The 13,151-nt window shown below is 46.5% G+C and overlaps 1 protein-coding gene across 1 annotated transcript in view; it reads left to right on the plus strand.

The window, feature by feature from the left end:
• Igf1r (insulin like growth factor 1 receptor) overlaps positions 1–13,151 on the plus strand; it is a 284,214-nt gene that overhangs the window by 215,753 nt on the left and 55,310 nt on the right. The window contains exons 3-5 of the mRNA XM_029547129.1: positions 243–555; positions 3,036–3,187; positions 5,776–5,920. Coding sequence (XP_029402989.1) covers positions 243–555; positions 3,036–3,187; positions 5,776–5,920 — 610 coding nt within the window. The remainder of the gene's footprint in view (positions 1–242; positions 556–3,035; positions 3,188–5,775; positions 5,921–13,151) is intronic.

A 13,151-nucleotide genomic window follows, 5' to 3' on the forward strand; every position in this document is an offset into this window, starting at 1 on the left:
GGTGTTAGATGTTAATGGCTCATCCCATAGCAAACCAGGAGTCTAAAGGAGAGAATGGACTTGGGTTGGGTTGAGTCTTTTCCCAGGTGGAATTCACAGACAGTAAGATCTACGCAGATTTCAGAGAAGGTGTGCTTTTCTAGCCAGTCTCCGGTCCATCACGCTGGCGGTGGCAGCGGACGACCCAGGGGAGGCTGTGTAGCCCGTCATCCTCACCACCCTCTCTCCCTCTGTTCCCACAGTGTGCCCAAGTGTGTGCGGGAAGCGAGCCTGCACCGAGAACAACGAGTGCTGCCACCCGGAGTGCCTGGGCAGCTGCCACACACCGGACGACAACACAACCTGCGTGGCCTGCAGACACTACTACTACAAAGGCGTGTGCGTGCCCGCCTGCCCGCCTGGCACCTACAGGTTTGAGGGCTGGCGCTGTGTGGACCGCGATTTCTGCGCCAACATCCCCAACGCTGAAAGCAGTGACTCGGATGGCTTCGTTATCCACGACGACGAGTGCATGCAGGAGTGTCCCTCAGGCTTCATCCGCAACAGCACCCAGAGGTCAGCAGCTCTTGTCCCCAGGCCCAGGAGAGTTCTCTGCTGCATAGCCCCTAAGTGTAGGACTCCCAGGGGTTCACACAGATGGATCTGTCAGAGGGCGGTGGCTGAGCTTGTTTTAATGCGAATCTTGGAGTGGTGGGTCTGCTTCAGCTCGCTTTTTTATTTTTAAATTTTGAGGCTGCCTTGCTAGCTCTAACGCGTAAGCATTAGCTTGCTGGCCAGGTGCTCCCATAGCCTTGCTCCCCGTGCACCTGCAGAACTGAAGTGTGAGCGGTGGAGACTGTAACCACAGATACTCCTTCCCAGCTTGTTACTCTAGGCCAGCAAAAGCTTTGACAGTCTGAGAGGGAGTGAAGACAGCCCTCACCAGCACTCATGAGTCCTGAAAATGGGTCTCCCACTTCTCATTGCAAGCCTGGGCTCTGGCATGAACTAGTAGTCCAATCAGCCATGTTTTCTGCCAAAACCTCCTTTCTCTGAGCCTTCCACCATCTTTGTGGCCTCTGATTTTCCTTCCTGGACTCTGAGGCTGGACTGTGGAAGCAGAGCTGTTTCAGTACTTCCACAGACCTGCCATAGGCGATGTTCGTGAAGACAGGATTTTATAACTCTGGAAACATAGGACTATCAGAGGTCTGGGGTTGCTGCTTCCTCCCCTGAACAGAGCCAAGGGCTTTGGGGGGAGGTTCCGTTGTAATTCATTCCCCGCCTCCTGTACTGTACACACATACACATGTCTGAGCCTCTCAGAATACAACTAAGAAGTTCTGAATGCTGCCCACACTTAACTGTGAGATGACCTCAAGCCAGTCCCCAACCTGTGGGATCTAGTCTCCAACATTGCTAGCAATTCTATAAGTACAAAATGTATAGTTTCGCTACAGTCACCCTCTATAAAAGATGCTCAACACATCTTCAAAAAGATGATTCCATTTCTGCTATAGAATTTGGAGATGTCTCTAACTGTAAGCTGACTGCTGTATCAAACCAAAGATTAAATTTTCTTTCATAATGCTAAGATAGAAAGTAAATTCCTACCTGTTTAATTTCTGCACCATTATCGCAGTAAAAAGGAAAAGATCAAATATTTTTAAATGATTTGGTAAGCCAGGGACTACAATGACTCAGAATTGTATAATAAAGTCTCCTAAAAATACGTCTGCCATTTTTTTTACTCATGTGTTGGCAGTCTCTGTTAGTCAACTCTCGGTTACTGTAACAAAATACTTAAGGTGATCAGTTTATGAAGAAGAGAAAGAGGAATGGGCGGAGGGGAGATTGGTTTTAGCTCTTGGGTCCGTTGCTTTTGGCGTGTGCCAAGGACAGACAGACCTCCTAGTAAACCCTACCTTTTTAACCCTACCTTGTTAACCCTACGTTGTTAAGCTGTTGACTAAGCTATTACAAGATGAGCCTTTGAAGGCACTTTACATCTAAATAATCACTGTTTTGTCTTATAAACAAACCAAAAACTATAGATAGTATTTTGGATACAGATGGAAGACTTTAGTAAAGGCAGCTATCGTTTTACCCTGATTGTCTTTCTCTTCATGAGGTTCCACAGACTCATTTAAGAGCAGTAATTTGAATATAATGCTATCCCACACACCCCAGAAGATGAGGCCATTTTTCTCATTCAGAAATCGACCCAGCTTCTCGGCCCTGATTCTGTATACAGCTAAGGTCTCAGAAGGTATAGCCCCAGGCTTAGCATTTTCTCTGCCGGTTCCTAAATGATGGTCAGTGAGCAGGAAGCACGCCAGTGTGTCTGGCTTCTGGTTGTGTGTGGCACTGAGGGTAGCATTTGGACCAGGACCTCATTACAGAGCTGTGGAGGTTCCTGGCTTTTATTGCATGTGCAGCAAAACAACATTTGGATCAATTTACAAGTTTCTGCAAAGCACTGTCAAGATATACATTCACATGTGCTTTAGCAAGAAAATAATGGACCTGCACTGCGCCAGGTGCCTGTTGGAATCCCTCCCTGGGCTTTGGGAATTAGACTCCTGTTAGTGACAAAGACGCTGCTGTCCCTTCCCCAGCACTGCCAGCTTTCCCAGCCTCCTCTGGCGTGCAGGCAAGGGTCTTATCAGTGAGTGGCTCCATTTTCCAGAGCCCCAGAGTGCCCGTGAGTCTGTGTCTCCCAGGTAGACCAGCTGGCTCCCCAGTCACAAGCCTATGGTACCCACATGCTTCTTGCATGGGAAGTGCATTCTGTCTAAAAACAAGTGACGTGCTTTCCTCTCCTGCAGTACGTGTCCCCTCTGTGTGTTTGCAGCTTGGATGGCTTGCCCTGGGTAGGAGATCATACTGTGTGATTGTTTGTATGTTTCAGCGTGGTTCTTTTAGGAAATGCTGCTGTAATAGCAAACAAAAAGCCTCCTTACTTTTCTGTTTTGTTTTCTTTGGCTTTTTCTTTTTTTTAATGCAAGAAGATAAACTCACTTGTGTGGTTTTGGTCCACTCTTTATCGTCACCAGCATGTACTGTATCCCCTGTGAAGGCCCCTGCCCCAAAGTCTGCGGCGATGAAGAAAAGAAAACGAAAACCATCGATTCGGTTACCTCTGCTCAAATGCTCCAAGGCTGCACCATCTTGAAGGGCAATCTGCTTATTAACATCCGGCGAGGCAGTAAGTATTCCACCCCACCAGACCAGTGGCCGGACCGCTTCTTGCTTTACTTGCAGGATGCTCTTCCTGGCTCTGTCCCTTTAGTCACAAGCAGAATACAGGCTTAGGAAAACAGCACGGGATGTAAGTAAGCCTCTTGTGTGGCATCTTCCCTGTGAGTTTCTCGGGAACATAAAATCCAGATAGAAAGGCAGTCGATGTTTGAGCCATTAGCCCAGAATATACTCCTGTAAAGAGGATCAGCCCTTGTCTTTTTTTAAGTCACATCTTATGCAGGAAAGGGCTGTTCTGACACACCCCACACACACACACACACGCACACACACACACACACACACACGCACGCACACATACCCGATAGCTCAGACCCATGAGCTGGCTCATGCTAGCTGCTGCAGAGTCCACACTTCTGAAAGGCCAGAGTTTGGGTTGCTTGCCTCCGTTGAGGAGACGAGTGATCTCCTGGTTTCCCTCTTAGAGCCAGAAAGATGTGCTGTCCACACCTCAAGGCTATGGTCTGAGCCTGCACACTCCCTTTCACTTGGTGTAGACAGCACTCCTGGTATGTTGCTTCAGAATTGTATTCATGAACAGCATCTCCCATCGTGACAGCAGAGCCCTGCAATCTTCTCTTCTCTTTAGTCTTGGACTGACAGAGAAAGTCCCCTAGATAGATGCCCTTCAGTTCCTGCCACGAACTGAACCAGAGTTCAGAACCTCTAGGTTGAGCTATTAATAGTTTCATGAGGTAAAATACTATAGGCAGAAGACTATTATTTTAATCTTGACTGGTAAATCTTTGGGGAAAGAAAGTTTTTCTTTACTTCAGAGACAAAGTATCCTATTTATTTACATAGGTATTGCTTGCCCCTAAGTATTTGTTAAATAAGTGAATTATATTCTTAGTGTGTAGAGGTAATAGAAACAAGGTGTTTTTTGGTTTAGGGTTTCTTTTTGTGTGTATGTTTTTGGATTTTTGTTTGTTGCTTTTGGGGGGGGTGTGGTAATGAGGTTTGTTTTTTTGTTTTTGTTTTGTTTTTTGTAGTCTTGGGCATTTGACTATTTTATGAGTCTATAGGTTTTTGTTTTGTTTTTAAAAGATTTATTTATTTATTTATTTATTTATTTATTTATTTATTACGTGTAAGTTCACTGTAGCTGTCTTCATACACACCAGAATAGGGCATTAGATCTCATTACGGATAGTTGTGAGCCACCATGTGGTTGCTGGGATTTGAACTCGGGACCTTTGGAAGAGCAGTCAATGCTCTTAACTGCTGAGCCATCTCTCCAGCCCCCAAGTCCTAGATTTTATTGCCCATTCTCTACCCTTCCACCATGGAGAGGGCCCTGACCCTTATGATACTAACCAAATTGTAGTTTTGCTCATACCAGATTTATTAATTTTCTTTGAGTTTATTGATCCCTAGGATATGTCTTTTAAAATTCATAAACCTTTCTGTTTTATATCTTGTCATGGGAGATAAATGTGATTGGGAAATTCAGCCCATGAAAAAGTATTACTTACTGGGTTTGGTGACGTACACCTTTCATCCCAGTACTTCTGAGGCAGTGGCAGGCAGATCTCTGAATTCGAGGGCAGCCAGAGCACTTGTCTTGCACACAGGGGTTATAGATTCAATTCTTGGGGAACAAAACACAGGCTTAGCCGCAGCCACTCTTTTTTTCCAGGTTGAATTCCCTGTAGCCCTTACATACAACCTGCACTGTATTTATATAGCAAGTGAGAGGACTCTGTGAGGCTCAGATTTTGTATAGGCTTTGTCCTCTTCTTTATATCAAACCATAGGAGAGTCTTTCACCAAATCAACCTTCAAAAATCAGATATAGTAAAATCCCATTCAGTGGACCTCACCTAATTTATTATAGTCTTGGAATTTTGTCATGAACTGAAGTTCATGTTACTTACTATGTGAAAGGTAGGGTAAGCATGATAAAAGAAATTCACTGGTTCTCAGTCCTGTTACATTAACAACTTTTCCTGGCAACTTTCTGGTTACAAAAGTAATTATGAGCAGGATAGAAAACTTACAGATGCATGAAACCCTGTCTCGATGGATGGTGGGAAAAGATAGATCAACTACCTGCATACATCATTGCTGTAATATTGGAGTGTTTTCCTCCAGCCCTAAATGGAGTCTTTAAATATAAAACTCCAGGTCCAGCAAAGACCATTCTTACCAGGCTGGGACAGGTTTGCCCAGTCCTGCCATGGCACTGTGGAGCCAGGACTGCCTGTCACCGAGCATATTTAAGAGACATTGCCTCCGTCTGTCAGCTGGGGCTAATTAGCAGCCTGGCATTTCTGATTTCACGTTCTGTTAATCAGCTTGGCAACTGCAGCAGGCAGCCCCGTGGAAGTCTGCTTTCCCGCCTCAGAGGCCTTGTCCCAGTGTGGCTTGTGGGGAGTGGAGACAGGGACGGTTGGTCCTACGCCAGCCTTCTCACTGCAATCCCCCAAACAAGGCCTGCTTCCCCTTTGCATCCACACCAGTGTGTGTTAAGCTGAGTATACTGTGCCACCTGACCAGAGGGAGACTCAGCGACACGGACTCCTCTTTCTCTAGATAACATTGCCTCGGAGTTGGAGAACTTCATGGGGCTCATCGAGGTGGTGACCGGCTACGTGAAGATCCGCCATTCTCATGCCTTGGTCTCCTTGTCCTTCCTGAAGAACCTCCGTCTCATCTTAGGAGAGGAGCAGCTGGAAGGGTAAACACTCTGTTCTCCTTTCACAGAACTGTGGCGTGCTACGTCTTTCTGCGGTTTAATAGTGTTCGTGTGTGTGTGTGTGTGTGTGTGTGTGTGTGTGTGTGTGTGTGTGTGTATGCGCGCGTGCGTGTGTTTGTGTGTCAGAACACAACTTGTGGGAGTCGGTCTCTCCTTTCGTCAAGTGGGTCCTGGGGCTCAAACTCAGCTCTTTGTGCCTGGCAGCAGCTGCCCTTACCCTTAGGGGCTGAGCCAGCTCACAACCCTGAATAGTGTACTTTTCAAACGTCCTTGGGTTTGTTAAGCAGAATGTTAAGGTGAGACCCCAGGCTTGCTCCTGCTGCCTGGGTGGTCACCTACCTTCCTGCTCTAAGTCCTGTGGAGTTGTGATTTGGCCACCCACAGGGTACTGCCAATTTAGAAAATGGGTGTCTTCATTCTTCAGGTATAATCATCAAGGTTGCACATCGTAGTAGTTACACTTTTCGTTGCCATGATGAGACACCAAGACCAAAATGACTTAGAGAAGGAGGGGCTTATACCGGGGAGTGTCCATAACAGTGGGAGAGGCATGGCAATAAGCAGGTGAGACAGAAGGTTAGAGCTCACAGCTCAAACTGCAATCATGAACCCCCACAGCCCACTTCTGGTGACTTCCTCCAGCAAGGCTGCACCTCCCAGAGGTTCCACAGCCTCCCCAAGTAGCACCAGCACCTGGGGCCGTTCGTCCAAATATGTGATCCCATGGGTGACATTTCTCATCCAAACCACCACATGAGTCTAAGCTAGGCCACTGAGTTTTAGCAATCAAAGATATTCCCAGGGAACCTTTCCTGCAGGAGTGACAGCAGTCTGCCTGTGGTGCTTAATTCCCAGGGAAATTGTGATTTATCTGACACTTAACCTGCCTCAGCCTACTGTGCTCTGGTGTGTGTGTGTGTGTGTGTGTGTGTTTGTATGCATGTGTATATTTGTACACACCTCCTCTGAAGGTTTAAGGAGACACAGGGTGTCTTTTTTCTCCATCTTATTTTTTGAGGCTGTCTCTCAATGAACTTGGAGCTCACCAGTTTGTAGACTAACTGGCTGACAAGCCTCAGAGATGTCCCTGTGTCCACCTTCCAAGCGCTGAGATTTCAGGCGCATGTTACATGGGTTCTGGGCATGGACCTCGGGTCCCCGTGCTTGTACAGCAAGCACTTGAGCACCTGACACCCAAGCCATCTCCTTTTCAAACACAGAAGCAGAAGGAATTGCAAAGTACAGACAGTTCATTTTATTACAAAGATATTTCAGCTTGCAGAGCTTGTACATTGATTAGCTTACAGCGTCTGTTTATTGATCAGTTTGCAGGATTTGGAGTATTGATAGGGGTTGTGCCTTCTGCACAGAAATGCTTTGCAAGCTAGGTCTTAAAGCAGCCATGGGTTTCTTATTGCATGTGCACACAGCTTCTCTCCAGACTGCGGCCTGTGAGCTCTTGCTGGCCCCTTCATACATTTGCTATGGCTCTGGTGTAGCTCTGAGTTAATGCTTTGAAGTTTTATACATGTATCAATTAAGCAATCAGTTCCCTTAGAAAGACAGTGACGGAAGATCCAGAGAAGGCTTGTCCTGGCTGGTGTGTCTGGATGAGGTTTCTTTACAACCCCCAGTGTTTCTCACACCAGCTCTGGCTTGGTTCTTCCCCTGGTACAGCCAGAAACAGAGCTGCTCACCCCATCCATCTTCCCATTTCGAGCAGAGAAGCTTCAGAAAAGCCTCCTTCTCTTTGCAAATCCTTCTGCATGTGCCAGGTACCCTGCCCAGAGTGTCGCAGTCATTCTGGGGCCTCTCCTACATGAGGCCGTGGTCACCCTTAATTCATTGTTGCTTGTATTAAATTTTAAAGTGAACTATAACTCGATCTTGTTTCATTATGTTCCCCCAGTAGATCTGTGCTCTGGAGCCCCTGACAGAGGGAAGTACCTTTTCTTTGGCAGATTAGTAGCTGTCAGATTTGTTAGTTACTGAAGGATAAGCTCCCCACCCCCACCCCTTTTCTCACACTGAGCAAGCGATAGGCATAAGAAAGTCAAAAGGAGGCTTTGATCATTTTTTATTAGGATTATTACATGATATGATTATCTTATCATTATGGCTCAACTAAAAGTATCATATACTTAGATGTTGCTGAAAATTGAAGGCTGGTTTTTATTTCCAAGAATATTTATAGCCTATTTTTTTTCATTATTTGAAACTTAGATATGAAGTACCAGCTAAGTATTTTTTTTAAAAAGCTTGAGTATTTTATTTGTTTACATTTCAAATGTTATCCCCTTTCCCAGTTTCCCCTCTGCAAACCCTCTATCCCATCCCCCCTTGCCCTGCTTCTATGAGGGTGCTCCTCCACCCACCCACTCCCACCTCACTGCCCTAGCATTCTCCTCCTCACTGGGGCATCAGACCTTTACAGGACCAAGGGCCTCCCCTCCCACTGATACCATATAAGGCTCCTTTAGCTCCTTCAGCCCTTCCCCTAACTCCTCCGTTGAGGTCCCTGTGCTCAGTCCGATGGTTTGCTGCAAGCATCTACATCTGTATTGGTCAGGATCTGTCAGAGCTTCTCAGGAGACAGCTGTATCAGGTTCCTGTCAGCAAGCACTTCTTGGCATCAGCAATAGTGTCTGGGTTTGGTGTCTGCATGTGGGATGGATCCCCAGGTAGGGCAGTCTCTGGATGGCCTTTCCTTCTGTCTCTGCTCCACTCTTTGTCCCTATATTTCCTTTAGGCAAGGGCAATTCTGAGTTAAAATTTTGGAGCAGGGTGGGTTGCCTCATCCCTCAACCGGGAGACCAAGCCTAACCTCTGGATATGGTCTCGTCAGGTTCTCCCTCCCCTTTGAGGGATATTTCAGCTAATGTCATCCCTATTGGGTCCCAGGAGCCTCTTGCTTTTCTGGAATCTGGGACTTTCTGGTTGCTACCCCCAGTTCCACATCCCCCATTGCTACACACTTCTGTTCAATTTCCTGACCCTCTGTACATCTCCTCCATCTCCTTCCATACCTGATTCTACCCCTCTTTTCCCCTCCTCCTCCTCTCTTCTTCCCAAATCCCTCCCATCTTCTACTTCCCTTAATTATTTTGTTCCCCCTTCTAAGTAGGATGAAGCATCCACTCTTTGGTCTTCCTTCCTCTTGAGCTTCATGTGGTCCATGAGCTGTACTGTGGGTATTCCAGGCTCTTTGCCTAATATCCACTTATCAGTGAGTACATACCATGTGTGTCCTTTCGTGACTGGGATACCACGCTCAGGATGATATTTCACCTTCCAACCATTGGTCTTTGAATTTCATGAAGTCATTGTTTTTAATAGCTGAGTAGTACTCCTTTGTGTAAATGTACCAGATTTTCTGTATCCTTTCCTCTGTTGAGGGACATCTGGGTTGTTTCCAGCTTCTGGCTATTATAAATATCAGCCAAGTCTTTTTAAGGATTCTGGTATTGGGGAAGCTTCCCCAGAAAGCTGCCGCCAGTCCTGCTGTTAGCCTTTGAGAAGGGAGGGGAGAGCAGGTGAGACCTGGAGACTTTCTGTTGAAAGCAGAGGTTCTCAACCTTCCAGTGCTGCCGCCCTTTAATACAGTCACCTAATGTAGAGGTGACCCCAACCATACTATATTCATTGCTACTTCATATCTGTAACTTTGCTACTGTTACAAATTGTAATGTAAATATATGATATGCAGGATATCTGATATTCGACCTCAAAGGGTCCTAGACCCACAGGTTGAGAGCCACTTGCTTCAAGGCTATCTCTGGCTAGGGCATTTGAGACTCTTTAGTAGCTTTCTCTGGTCTGCCTCTCTTCACCTGTGATGAAATCCAGAGCTTTGAGGGGCCACCCGTAGCAACAACTCACCTTTGTCTCTCCTCGGATTGTATTAGGCTCAGCTGGTTCACTTCTTCCTCATTTCTCCAATAAAGGAGAGAAAGGTTTGTAGTAAGCAGATGAACACGGGTAGTGCAAAGCACAGGCTTCAGAGTGCCCCAGAGAAGAGGAAGGAGGGCATTCTGGGTACCAAACGGAAGACTGGGAGAAGGCCACATAGGCTCCTGAGCAGAGCTGGCCTTGAAGGGTTTGGGGGACTAGAAAGCACAGGGACAGAAGAGGAGAGAGCACAGAATGACATCTGGGCCTGTCTCATATTTAGCTCCTGGAGAGGTAGGCAGTATTAGGATTACAGGAGGCACTGTTACATGCAGATGTAGAGGTAAGCCTTGGGACACACTGGAGATTTTGAGGAGGGGTGTGTTAGCAAGAGTTATCTGACATTTAATTTCAGGGAGCTGTCGTTTATACTAAGATAGCCTTCTCCCCAGTGTTCCCCAGAATGTGTGAGACATCACAGTTACAGGGGAAGGGAAGCCCTGCTGTACTTGACCAAGTTACACCTCACCCCAATCAGACAGTAAACTTGGGGTGGGGGAGTTGCCAGCATAAGCTCGAGTAACTCTGTGAGTATTTTTGTGTATGTTTGACACATGGCAAAGATTAGAAATGACTATGTTATCCCTGTGATCTTTCAAATGTATATAGCCCCAGGCCACTTCTGATATTTATTTATTTATTTATTTATTTATTTATTTATTTATTTAGAGCAATCTTGCCTGAACTCAGTGTTGAAGGAACCTATTCCTTGAGCTTTTTGTATGGCTACCGAGAACAACATATATATAGGAAGGGGGCCAGTATTCGGGAGGATTCTGAAGCTTTTTGTTTTGATGGAAAGAGGAATAGTCCCCCCGTGAAGGTATCCTTCAGCCTTAGCTATCCAAGAAAGCACTGCAGTTGGTCTCGCTCGGCCTTCTCGGCAGCCCCCGTGGGAACACAAGTGTTTTGCCTAGCGTGTAGTTCCTGTGTTTTCTTTCTTTCTGGGCCTGCTTACCGGTGTCATGCATGCTCATCAGGCGACATTTCTGTAGGCTGATGTCCAGGCTGGGGACGGGTGAAGCAGAATCTCACCAGAGCAGACATCAGGGTGGACAGCCACAGAACGGCGCTTGGGTAGCAGCAGGACCCTTTGGTCGCAGCCATCACTCTCTCTGTAGTGTGGCACACCTGTAGCATCCCAATTTCAGATGAGATCATGGGAGTTGGAGAGATGACTCCCTAGCTAAGTGCACTTGCTTAGCAATCATGAGGCCTCGTGTTTGAATCCTCGGCGTGGCTGACCCTCGCTGCGCCCGTATGTAGCTCCAGGAGGTGATCTGAGACAGACTGATCCCAAGAACTTGGGGGTCAGCGGAGCTGCCTGACCTGAACCGTGAGGAGCGTCAGACTCCGTGAGAAAGCCTGTTTGGGGACAGTGGGGTGGAGAGTAACAGGTGGATGCCCAGTGTCCTCTTCTGGCTTTCTCTCCTGTGTCCAGAAGCCTGCACGGCTGTGTACTCAAGCACAGACACAGAAAGGAAAGGGTTTTCTCAGAAGCAGTGGTGTGGTGCAGTGATAGAGCACGTGACCTAGAGTGTGTGGTGCTTGCTACCTGATCTCTAGCAAAGCATGGGGATCGGGGAAGAAGGAAATCACGTGTTTTGTCTGGGGATGGGGATGTGTGTTTCTCCTTGAATAAGAGAGAAAATGTTTCCATTATCTGAAGAAAAAAAAAATGTTCTGCTTTGGACAACCTAGGTTTGGGAGCAATCAAATAAATTAAAAGCTCACACTCTTAGGTGCTGCCAAAGATTGTTGTCTTGTACAGAGCAAAAATACAGTAGGAAGGGGGCCCGGTATGAAGTTGGAATTCCTAGTCTGTTTAGGCATCTCTACCCTTTGCAGACTCAGGTTTTTGCAGTGTGTCCTACGTCTCTGGGACTAGACCCCAACACAACCACATTTTAGCACTTACTTGGGACTTTTATAATACAATTAACTATGTTGCCTGGCAAGTCTAGGCTGTTCCTAGAGATATGGAAGCATGTGTATGCAGCTATCACGTGTGAATGCTCTTAGCAACGTTTTCCATAGTATTTCCTCAAAATGGTGCATCAGATATAATCTAAGGGTTCCTCAGTATAAGCACAAAACACACAGTAAGGTACTAGCCAACATGGTACATGTAGCATCATGGATGTGAACATACAGGGGAGATGCCTTGGGATGGGAGAAGAATGGGGGGGAGGCGCTTCACTTTAATATAAATGTTCTGAATCTGGATGATTGGAAGATGATTGGCCATCTGTATAAATTTATTGAAGCCCGTGGAGCTGTATATTTATAGTGAGAACAATTTTAGAAGGTAAAATGTACCTCAGCAAAGCTGTTTTTACAAAGCAGGAACAAACGGCCTTTTCTGTCAATCTATGTGGTGCTTGGTTTAGTTTTGCCTGGGTATATATTTCCATACTAGCTGAGCCTTTGTAGATGGTATAACTGAAGTGAACCAAAATTCTACAGATGGACTGAGTAGCGTGATAAATGACTGTATTGGTGACAGCTTCAGTGTACTGGCTTCTGATGCCCTCTAGAGACAGCTGTCACAGGCAGTCGTAGTGTCTCCTGGCAGAGATGGATAGGAGTTATTGGTGTCCGTGCTTCCAGTATGCCAATAAGAGCTTGAAAGAGGGGTCCTGTGTAGGCTGGAGACCTCGAGCTCAGCCCTGCCTGTATCAAGGTGCAGGACTTACCTAGTTTCTGTGACTTTGTTCTGGGGGGACTTTGACAGTTCAGAGAGTAGCACAGGTCATCCTGTACCTTTGTGAGGCGATTCAAAGCTTATACCATCCTTTTATATTTAGCATCCAATTCTTCCAATTGGCCTCAGGGCCTGAAGAGACCAGAAAAGATACTTCCATGGGCGGCTGAGAACTGGCAGCCCTAGAGAAGCTGAGTAAACCCCTCAGGTGACACTTCATAAGCAGTGGAGAAGGTGCTCTGGCCTGGTTATCATTTCCTACATGGAAGACTCTACACTTGGTCCCCTGCAGTCTTCACTCAAAAGGGAAGTGGTGGCCTAGAAACGGTCGCCACAGATCATAGCTAAGTGTAGGCTGTGTGCTTATCATGTGACAGTGCCCCCAATTTGTTGACCAACCTCCTAGTAAGTCTATGCATTGGCAGGTGAAACCCATCCAATAGAGGGGATTTTTTTTTTCTAGTGTTGAAAAAGCTATGAGCTACCAGGCAGTGGTGGCACATACCTTTAGTACCAGCACTCAGGAGGCAGAGGCAGATGGATCTCTGAGCTCTAGGACAG

This window comes from Mus pahari, chromosome 1 (genome assembly GCF_900095145.1).
Source record: "Mus pahari chromosome 1, PAHARI_EIJ_v1.1, whole genome shotgun sequence".
NCBI lineage: Eukaryota > Metazoa > Chordata > Mammalia > Rodentia > Muridae > Mus > Mus pahari.